Below are 11,535 nucleotides of genomic sequence, written 5' to 3' on the forward strand. Positions count from 1 at the left end.
TGGAGAGAAACACTTATGTATGCCATTCAGTCTATGCCGTTCTAAAGCTTGGGAGTGCCAGGATTATTTTTAATATAACTCCGATTGCATTCGTCTGAAAGAAGTCATATACACCTAGGATGCATGGAGGGTGAGTAAATAATACGCTACAGTAGTGTTGGTCCTATCGTCAGACTGCGAGATCACGATACATGATATTATCATTATTATTATTGTGCTAATTTATTTAATTATTTACATGCCTGAAACCAGCTCCAGCATAAGGCTAGTGAAGCTATCTACACTGTACGATGAATAAATCTCTTACCGCACACATCTACGGAGCGACTCGACGTGTCCACCAATGTTCGTCACTCTAGTCAATGCTTGTGTTTACATCAGCCGTGGCTCCACACTGCACACATCAATGGCGCGGCTCCAGCATGGCTACCAGAGCAGTTTGTGGACAATTTAGTCAATGCTCACATTCATACAAGCTGCCCTGTGGCTCGCTGAAGCATCCCAGAAGGGTCTGTCCATGCTACATCTCTAAAGTTAGGCGAATTCCCCCATCCGTCAATAATTTGAATTTCCGTAGGCGGGATTTACGTTGTGATATCATAGCATCCGGAAAACAAACACTGTAGTCCAAAGGAGCCGTTCGTTGTAGTTCTTGAAAAGGGATTTTTTTAAAAAAACTAAATATCTCCCTTTGGAGTGGACTTTAAGATTTGTATCTTTGTAGATGTGTTTTATGCCCAAACATACACACCACGCACTGGCTAAAATTAAAAAAGTGAAAAATCATAATAGGACTCCTTTAATTGTAGTGCAAACAGTTTTACCGTTTACTGCACTTTGTTATTCTTTGTTATTTCCCTACATTGGCTACTGAACTGGAAGTCTCGCACATCCACAGAAAAAGGCTTATTTCCACGTTAAAAAAATAAGGTGGATAAAATTGCAAAGATGAGGTGGAAACATATTAACACAATACAAAACACAATACATTAAAAATGGTTCAATTCATCACTGTTTTTATGGTTCATTTTTCATTTAAACAGTAATGCATCTGCTTTCAAACAGTGATCTTGTCAAGCTTTATTAACAATGAATAGCTATATAACTGTAAATGAGCGACTGCTAAAATACTAAAAGCTACATTTGAAAAATGATGCGCAATTCATTAATGTTTCATGGTCTTTGTCAGTGTATTAAATCATTTCAAAGACCAGCAGATCTCATCAGTAGATGGTGCAGTTGGCAGTCGAGTAGTCCAGACAAATCCATTCATTCGTGTACTCCTTATAACCCGCAGCCTCCGCCAGTCCGCTGCCTGCAAATGCACACAAACCAAATTGAGTGACTGGAAAAGAAAAAGCAGTATTTTATCGTAGCATATAGCATAGTGTCAAAGGTTGACATGTGAAAGGGTCTCACCAGCAATGAGGTTGTAGAGGGTGCAGTATGTGATTCCGTTGTCTTCCACCTTGGCCCATGCTTTAGAGACAGAAAATCCCTGGGCAGTGGCAAAACAGAGAAAAAAAGAAACCAAAAAGTGTGAAAATCCTTGAAAAGGAATAGTTTTGTGTCACAGAAGTTCAAAATAAAGAAAAAAATATGACAATCACTTGTGTGTGATGAGATGAACATGTTGGTAAGTTGACTCCCCGTCTCTGTCTAGACAATCGTATTTTTGTCAAGTGATCATATAACCAGGAAGTGTCAATTTCTAGTTAATTTTAAAAGTGTTTAAAGTTCTAGTTACATTTTTTAAAAGCCGGACAATAAGAGTGATACAGAAAGAGATAAATAAAATATATTTAAGAATGCTTGCAATACATATATCTAGAAACAAAATGTTCTGTATTTTTATTTAGTTATTTATTTATTTTATTTTTTGAATTAATAAGAGACTTAAAAGATAAATTTTTCTTTGTATAGGAATCTGCAAAAATGTTAATTATTTGACCAAAATAATAGGGCTCGTACAAAATATATGTTATTTTTTATTTAGTCCTGACCTGAATAAGATATTTCACATAAAATATGTTTACATATAGTCAGAGCCGGATTAACGCAAAGGCAAACTAGGCACGTGCCTAGGGCCCGATTGGCGGGAGGGGGCCCAGACAGAGGGACACTTTTTTTTTTTTTTTTTAAATGTACAAATGTCCTATCTACAATCTATTTCAATATTTATTAATTAACTAAAAATAGTGACGATGTTTTTCTTAACCATAGACTGTTACATTGTCATATTAACGCCAGCCCATGACTGTATAGAGCGGCGCCCGCCAGTCAGAGCCATACAGAGCGATTTGTGATAAGCTTTTCACCCAGAGTTATGCCGCGTTCCAGGCAACCCGTAACCCGTGTTTTTCCAACCTTCTACCCGTGAAAGTGCACTGGAACGGCAGTCAAACCCGTGACTTCCCACTCGTGAACTCGTACTGGACTCCCAGTTACGAGTTCTGACGTAACATACAATATCAGCCCTAATGCGTGCGGTGTTTATGCAAGTGGTACACGGTGGAAAAATAGAGCATAGGACAATATAACGTTGCAATCAAATTAATAATAATATAAAAATAATAATAATTCATAAATGTGCCCACTGCCCAGGCAGTTTGGCGTGACTTGCCTGGAACGCTACAAAGTCGTGAGTTGTGATTTTAAGTCGTGTTCTACGAGCTCAAAAACCTGCCTGGGACGCGTAGCATTAGATGCATGCTGCACATTTAATGTTATTATTAAATAAGGCCTATTATTACATTGCATTTAGTTTGAGAGCAAAGGAATGACAACATAACCTGTACATTATTTGATTTGTATTGCTTTTTACCTTCCCTCCAAAACTCGTTTTTTTTTTTAATTCAGGCAATTTTATATTTTTAAAAAATTAAATAAAGCAAAGCCGTTTGAACAGCGCTCTTCACTTATTATTTTATTTTGGTACCATGACCCGCACTTACAAAACAGTCTTCTTTTTAGCGTTTATTTTACAATAATAACCAATAGGATAGGTGTGGTGTTTTGGCAGCTAATCTATTGGTGATTAATATAAATAAAATAAAGCTAAAACTCTGTTTTGTCAGTGTTCCATGGTCTCATAGCCTACTATGAGAAATAAAGTTTAATAAATGCAATACAATGCATCACAAATCCGTGAGTACAGTTTACAAACCCGTGGGAACGGATTGCTAAAGCGTGCGCACAGATTATAAATTTGTCGGTAAGGATTCAAAATCTGAGGGTACGGTTTACAAAATCTGAGCTCACGGATTGGAAATTCGTGGGTACGGTTTGATAATCCATGGGCACGATTTATATTTATTTATTTAACCGAGGGAACAGTTTAAGAACTCGTGAGTACAGTTTAAACTGAGGGAACGAATTGCAAAACCGTCCCCACGGATTAATTATTTTTCTTCTACAGGTGACGTAAGGGGCTCCGTTTTATAAACTTATTTGCTCTGTTTACATAGTTTACTGACACCTATTGGTTATTTACTGGTACTACTGCCTTAACAATGACACTCCCAATGGATAAGATGAGGATAATTTAATAGCATTTAATAGAGCCGTGTAATGTATAAATAATGAATATCAAAAAATAGTCTGATAGACTGTTTTATATACAACACATGACTTATTTTGGCATACAACAACCAATTTTTAACCAAAGACTAGGCTATGTAAAATGTGAATTAACTTTTATTAGTAACTTTGGTAAGTTTCAGATTTCAATTCATAAATAACATCGACGGAGGGGGGCCCAAAAAATACAGCCTGCCTAGTGTAGTCCATTTATTTAATCCGGCTCTGCATATAGTCCACAAAAGAAAATAATTGTTGAATTTATAAAAATTACCCTGTTCAAAAGTTTAAGTGTATGTACATTCTTAATACTGTCATGTTACCTGAATGACCCTCAGCTGTTTTTTTTTTTTAATTTTTTGTTCATGAGTCCCTTGTTTGTCCTGAACAGTTAAACTGCCCGCTGCATGTTTGTGTATTTGAACCCTTTCCAAAATGACTATGATTTTAAGATCCATCTTTTCACACTGAGGACAACTGAGGGACTCATATGCAAGTGTTACTGAAGGTGCAAACGCTCACTGATGCTCCAGAAGGAAACACAATGCATTAATAGCCAGGGGTTGAAAACTTTTGGAATTTGAAGATCAGGGTAAATTTAACTTCTTCTGTCTTTTGGGAAATATCTTCTGTAGCTTCTGAAAGGCAGTACTAAATGAAAAAAAAAAAGATATTTAGGCAAAATAAGAAATGTAAACATCGTTGTGTTCAAAAGTGTACACCCCTTGGCTCTTATTGCATCGTTTTTCCTTTCGGAACATCAGTGAGAGTTTGAACCTTCTGTAATAGTTGCATATGAGTCCCTCAGTTGTCTTCAGTGTGAAAAGATCAATCTCAAAATCATACAGTCATTTTTGAAAGGTAACTGTAACTGCCTCATCTTCTCCCACTATCCTTCACAGATTCTTGAAATTATGAAATGAGATATTGGCAGCAGAGCATTTTACCGTCATTCTACAAACAGATTCTTCGGTTGCCACCAGGCGAAAGTTCAGATCCTCCTTGCTGGTCCACTGTCTGGAAGTGTGTTTGGCTACGATGTGGTAAGGTGTAGCAGACACCAGCTGAAGAAGACAATAGTTCACTAGATTTCACTAGAAATAGACCAGCTGTTGTCAGACTCATTAAAGGAACACTCCATTTTTTTTGGAAATAGGCTCATTCTCCAACTTCCCCCGAGTTAATAAGTGGAGTTTTACCGTTTTGAAATCCATTCAGCCGTTCTCCTGTTCTGGCGATATCACTTTTAGCATAGCTTAGCATAGATCATTGAATCCTATTAGACCAATAGCATCGCGTTTAAAAATGACCAACGAGTTTCGATATTTGTCCTATTTAAAACTTGACTCTATCGTGTACTAATACCGGTGGAAAATGTAAAGCTTTGATTTTCTAGGCCAATAAGATTAGGAACTACACTCCCATTCCAGCGTAATAGTCAAGGAAGTTTGCTGCCGTAACATGGCCGAAGCAGGCGGAGTAATAATATCACGCCGGTCACATTGAACGTTAATTTGCTGGGAACTAATTTCAGGCGCTGCGTGATATTACTCCACCTGCTGTGTCCATATTACGGCAGCAAATATCCTTGACTATTACGCTGGATTGGGAGTGTAGTTCCTAATCTTATTGGCCTAGAAAATCAAAGCTTTACATTTTCCGCCGGTCTTAGTACACGATATAACTACAGAAGAGTCAAGTTTTAAATATCGAAACTTGTTGGTCATTTTTGAACGCGATGCTATTGGTCTCATAGGATTCAATGATCTATGCTAAGCTATGCTAAAAGTGATATCGCCAGAACAGGAGAACGGCTGAATGGATTTCAAAACGGTAAAACTCAACTTATTAACTCGGGGGGAGGTGGAGAATGAGCCTATTTCCAAAAAAAGTGGAGTGTTCCTTTAAGCATATAAAAATCTCACTGTGTTATTACAATTAATGGCAAAATATATACAGTAAATGGGTTTTGTTACCTGTAGATGGCAATACAGGTTTGTTTAAATTAATAGTTGGACGTAGATGAGTTTGTTTCTTCATCATATTATAATAAATTTAGCATTACATCAATTGCTCACCAGTGGATCCTCTGCAGTGAACGGGTGCTGTCAGAATAAGAGTCCAAACAGCTGATAAAAATATCACAATAATCCACAAATAATCCGCACCACTCCATTCTGTCAATTAACATCTTGTGAGGCTAAATCTGTGTATTGTTAAGAAACAAATCCAACATTGATACATGTTAACTCTACCTTTACTCCCAATTTATTTGTTTAGAACTGTTTTGGACAGTTTTCACTTATAAATGCAGATATCTCTCCTAATTCAGACGAGATGACTTTTCACTAGGGTAAGGAAAACCTATATTACAGACGAAGGGCTTGTATTTTAACAGAAAGCAATGGTTTGATACATACAGCTTTTTACTTTACAAGACATTAATTGATGGACTGGAGTGATGTGGATCACTTGTGGATTATTGTGATGTTTTTATCAGCTGTTTGGACTCCCATTCTGATGGCACCCATTCACTACAGAGTATCCATTGGTGGGCAAGTGAAATAATCTACATTTCTCCAAATCTATTTGACGAAAAAACAAACTCATCTCATCTTTGATGACCCGAGGGTAAGTTAATTTCTAGAAGATGTTCATTTTTAGGTCAACTATTTATTTTAAAGCATGAGCAAAAGTAATATCAATACATGCTTAAGCAAACAGTACAAGATTAGATGATCTTACGTCATACAGACATCTCTGTCCAACAGTCATACAACCAGCCATGCCCTTCCAGGCCTTGATCTGGTCCACCAAACTCACGTATACATCCTGGCATGGGATCCCAAAGAGCCTGACAAATAAAGAGAGGCATTTAAGTGCAATCCCATGTTCTGAAGACTGATTATAACCACTAGAGATGCCGTGAATTTGTCAATTTGATCGCGGATCTGGGGCATGACTAAAGCGACAGAATTCATGCCACTGACATCCTTAGGCTTGCATCATGCATATCAAATAATCTTTATGTGGAGTCACTGTGAATAATTTGCATGGTGGATGAGAGAGATAACAGATCATCAAAGCCTTGTGGTGCTAGTCACAAGTTTGGGATTTGTCTTGGTTTATATGCAGCTCAGTCACAAGATTTATAGAGTATAGAGTGCAAATACTATCAATACCATCCAAGTCAAACCGACTGGCATTTGGTCAACAAGATCATGTTCCTTGAAGATATTTTCTACATTTCCTACCAATAAATATATGAAAACATAATTTTTGATTAGTAATATGCATTGCTAAGAACTTCATTTGGACCACTTTAAAGGCGATTTTATTTTATTTTTGCACCCTCAGATTAAAGATGTTCAAATAGTTGTATCTCAGTCAAATATTTGCCTATCAATATCTTAACAAACCATACATCAATAGAAAGCTTATTTATTCAGCTTACAGATGATGTATAAATCTCAATTTCCAAAAAAATGACATTTACGGTTAGCAGATTATGAAGCGGTTTAAACCCCAAAGTAGTAGTTTTGAAATACAGAACAAATCCACACTTTAATATAATAATAACATATGTGCTTTCTTTCCTTCTTTCTTTCTTTCTTTCTTTCTTTCTTTCTTTCTTTCTTTCTTTCTTTCTTTCTTTCTTTCTTTCTTTCTTTCCTTCTTTCTTTCTTTCTTTCTTTCTTTCTCTTGCTTTTCTTATTTATTTAAGAAAGAAAGAAGGAAAGAAAGAACAAAAGAAAGAAAGAATTATTTCTTTCTTTTGTTCTTTCTTTCCTTCTTTCTTTCTTTTGCTTTTCTTATTTCTTTCATTCTTTGTTTGTTTCTTTCTTTCTTTCTTTCTTTTGTTCTTTCTTTCTTTCTCTTGCTTTTCTTATTTCTTTTTCTTTCTTTCTTTCTTTTGTTCTTTCTTTCCTTCTTTCTTTCCTTCTTTCTTTCTCTTGCTTTTCTTATTTCTTTCATTCTTTCTTTCTTTCTTTCTTTCTTTCTTTTGTTCTTTCTTTCTTTCTTTCTTTCTTTCTCTTGATTTTCTTATTTCTTTTTCTTTCTTTCTTTCTTCCCCCTTCTTTCTTTCTTTCTTTCCTTCTTTTCTTTCTTTTGTTCTTCCCTTCTTTCTTTCTTTCCCCTTTCTTTCTTTCTTTCTTTCTTTCTTTCTTTCTTTGCCTCTTTCCTTCCTTCTTTCCTTCTTATTTCTTTCTCTTCCCCTTCCTTCTTTCTTTCCATATTTTCTTTCTTTCTTTCTTTCTTTCTTTCTTTCTTTCTTTCTTTCTTTCTTTCTTTCTTTCTTTCTTTCCACCTTCCTTATTTCTTTCATTCTTTTCTTTCTTTCTTTCTTTCTTTCTTTCTTTCTTTCTTTCCTTCTTTTCTTATTTCTTTCATTTTGTTCTTTCTTTCTTTCTTTCTTTCTTTCTTTCTTTCTTTCTTTCTTTCTTTCTTTTCTTATTTCTTTCCTTTTGTTCTTTCTTTCCTTCTGTCCTTCTTTCTTTCTTCCCTTATTTCTTTCTTTCTCCCCTTCCCTCTTTTCTACCTTCTTTCTTTCTTTCTTTTTTCATTCTTTCCTTCTTTCTTTCCCTCTTTCTTTCTTTCTTTTCTTATTTCTTTCCTTTTGTTCTTTCTTTCCTTCCGTCTTTCTTTCTTTCTTTCAAAACAGAAAGTATGGAATCCAGTGTTATTTGATATTCTATTGATTTCTATATATTATGCTTTAAATATTATTAGTATTATTGACAAATTATACTTTTATATTTATTATTTAGAATTAGCTTTCATTTATAAGTTAAAGTTTTATTATTTTTTATCATTTTTTATATTTCTATATACCTTATTTTTGCTTAGGTTTTAGTTTAAGTAATTAAAAAACTTTACTTAGAAATGGCTGTCATCATGTTATTGTGCATTAAAGTGATAGTTCACCTAAAAATTTAAATTGTGTCTTTTACTCACTCTCACGTTTTTCAAACCTTCGTGAATTTCTTTCTCATGTTAAGCACAAAGAATGTTGGTAACCGCAGTTGCAATTGACTTCTATTGTAAGTCACTGACTACCATCAACTGTTTAGTTAGCAACATTCCTCAAAATATCTTCTTTTGTGTTCAACAGAAGAAACTCACACAGGTTTGAAAGTGGATGGAGAGTAAATGATGACAGAATAGCTTCATTTTTGAGTGAAATATTTAAGTTATATTGCTGCTACATTTATTAAGTGTCATATGGGTCATTCCTGGAATTCGGCAACTTGGAATGTAATTTTTTTACATTTTCTAAATACCCCACATAATCAGGCACACATCAAACGTCCAAAAAAAATCATATTTCCCACCTCATTAAAAGTCTTTTATTATTTTATAAAAAATTTTTTTTCAGATTTAGACACCTATTTTTCTCAACCCCATAGCAACAAAATGGGAAGAATTTTGCACAGAATTTATTACTTATTATACAAACTTATAAAACAAACATCAACTTACTGCTCATGTGTCCTTAATAACAATTTAATGATTAAATAATTTTTATGGGACTGAAGCTAAAACTACGCAAATTGTGCATCTATGGTGTCTTTATTTTTGTAAAAAAAAAATTAAGTTATAAGTTAGCTTTTCCAATATATGCACACTAAACTTTCCAGGTAAATGCCGTCTTACCATATGACTCTGCACTGAGCGTGAAGTAGCTCTCCTGTTGTCATCATGCTGATCCCCAGTGTCAGGGTAAGAGTCAGCAGCAAGATTCTTGTTTGCATGGTGAAGATCCGTCTGTGCGTCCTGTCAATGAACAGATAGAGATGTGTTTGAGTTTTATACTGGAGTCTGATGTATATGTACAGAGCAACATTAGAGTTGTCATGTGGGGTCAGATGGGACGAAGAGCCACAGCATTGATTAGCAAAGGCTGCATCACGTGAGTAGCACAAACAGAATTAAATGAGTATTATATGTGTGTCCTTCTGTCCTTAGAGGTGTCTGGATTAAATGCATTCATTCATTGTATGTCAGCTGATCTGTGGTATTTTTTGAAGGTTCATGTTCTGTTGAAGTGTATATAAAGGCTGTTTAGTAAGCGTGCAACCTCTGAGGATTTATATGCTATTTATTTATGCTGTACACACAGACAAACAGCCTTTTTGTACCAATAAATATTTATAGGCTTTTCAAAAAGTGTCACAAATTTGGTGTAGACAGCAAGAACTGGACAAATGTCTTTGTAGCAAATTTACTTTATTGTAATTTTCCAATCATATCCCTCGGAAATATGCTAATACAGGACAATCTTGACGCCTAGTTGTACACTGGCCCACCAGTTTCACCAGTGCTTGAGCAGCTGTGGTGACAACAATCTTTCGTAAGCAATGCAGTTAGATGTAAAAGTGAACATAGAAGTCTTCTCCTTTTCTACAGATGTCAGAAATCTAGAGGACACACCGAAACGGGTCACTGTGAAAAGAGTTGTTTTTGATAAGGTAAAAAAAATGTGTTGTTTTAGTCAGCTATTGAGAATTTTAGCCAAAGTGCAGTCTTTGCAAAAGTATTCATACCCCTTTATTTATTTATTTATATATATATATTTTAAAATTTTGTTATGCTGCTGCCTTGTGTTTTTCCACATCAGTCTACACTCCATACACCATAATGACAAAGCAAAAAACATCTTTGCAATTTTTAAAAAAAAAAACTCAAATGATTCCATTGCATAAAAATTCATACCCTTATCTGGGACAGTGGAAATTTAGATCAGAAGCATTCATATTGCTTGTAGATGTTACTACACTTGAAGTGAGTGAAGTTAGCCTGTGGCAAATTCAATTTGGAAAATGCACACGTGTCTTAATAAAATGTCTAAAAATTAGGGGTGGGCATAGATTAATTATTTTAATCTAGATTAATCTAGATTAAATCTTGGGAATGAATCTAGATTAATCTAGATTAAAATGGCTAATTTGAATTCTGCTCAAGGCATTCAGAATATGTGTGCTACCCAAATAATGACTAAAAGTAAGTCTTCAAGAACGGGCCAGGTGGCGCATTAGACCAGGCGCTCATCTCCTGTTTACAAAATGCTTGACAATTGCATTTACAAGATAATTACCTATACAAACTTGTGTAACCAAGTACCTCTGCGCAAAAGGCTGCACGACGTGCGCGTTGCCGTTAAATGTATTTAACGTAATTGTGTATACACAGACGGACATGGATTTCTGCGTGCATAGCTATTTTATACAGTCTATGGTGCATAGTCTTCCATTAAACTGTGTTGCTTTTAGAAGCGTCAATTCAGTTGTTGCATATAGTTTAATGTCTTTATTTCGGGATTATCAAAGTAAATTATAACTCACGTGCCCCAGTAAAAAGGGTCTAGCAACGCACCTGCCCTGAAGCGGCTTCATAGCTGCATCCATGTTTGCCCGTCTCACTTGATGTGGTAATTTCACAGAAGTTGAAGACTCGTTTTCGACCCCTACAGTGTAATTCGACTAGGTATACGTCATCCGCGCTAAAATATCAAGGTGAAAGTCATCATATCTTGCGTAGTTTAGACCCAGCTCCCAACTCAACTTTGAGAATAGATTAACGGCGATATTTTTTTTATCGCCCGATAAGAGTCTCACGTTAACGCAGCACGTTAATGCCGATAACGGCCCACCACTACTAAAAATTCATATTGGAGCAGGTAAAATGAGGTAAAATAATTAAATAAAAACTGTCTGTAGAGCTCAGAGACAGGATTTTATCAAGCCACACATCTGGGGAAGAGTTCAGAAAAAAATGTGCTGCATTGAAGGTTCACAGAAGCTTGTAGTCTCCATTATCCTGAAACAACCAGGACTCTTCCTGGAGCTGGCCTCCTGGTCAAACTGAGCAATTGATGGAGAGGGCATTGGCTAGAGTGGTGCCCAAGAACCTGATAGTCACTCTAGTAGAGCTCTATGATCATATATGGAGATGGGA

General features: G+C 35.6%; 1 protein-coding gene across 1 annotated transcript; it reads right to left on the reverse strand.

The window, feature by feature from the left end:
• Nucleotides 1-999: 999 nt before the first annotated feature.
• Nucleotides 1,000-9,385, reverse strand: LOC141344427 (uncharacterized). Its single transcript, XM_073849318.1, has 5 exons — nt 9,235-9,385; nt 6,325-6,433; nt 4,527-4,643; nt 1,420-1,498; nt 1,000-1,315 (listed from the first exon to the last, which is right to left on the reverse strand). Exons 1-5 carry the CDS (start codon nt 9,330-9,332, stop codon nt 1,224-1,226), a joined length of 495 nt encoding a protein of 164 aa, XP_073705419.1. The 5' UTR covers nt 9,333-9,385; the 3' UTR covers nt 1,000-1,223.
• Nucleotides 9,386-11,535: the final 2,150 nt, after the last annotated feature.

This window comes from Garra rufa, chromosome 10 (genome assembly GCF_049309525.1).
Source record: "Garra rufa chromosome 10, GarRuf1.0, whole genome shotgun sequence".
NCBI lineage: Eukaryota > Metazoa > Chordata > Actinopteri > Cypriniformes > Cyprinidae > Garra > Garra rufa.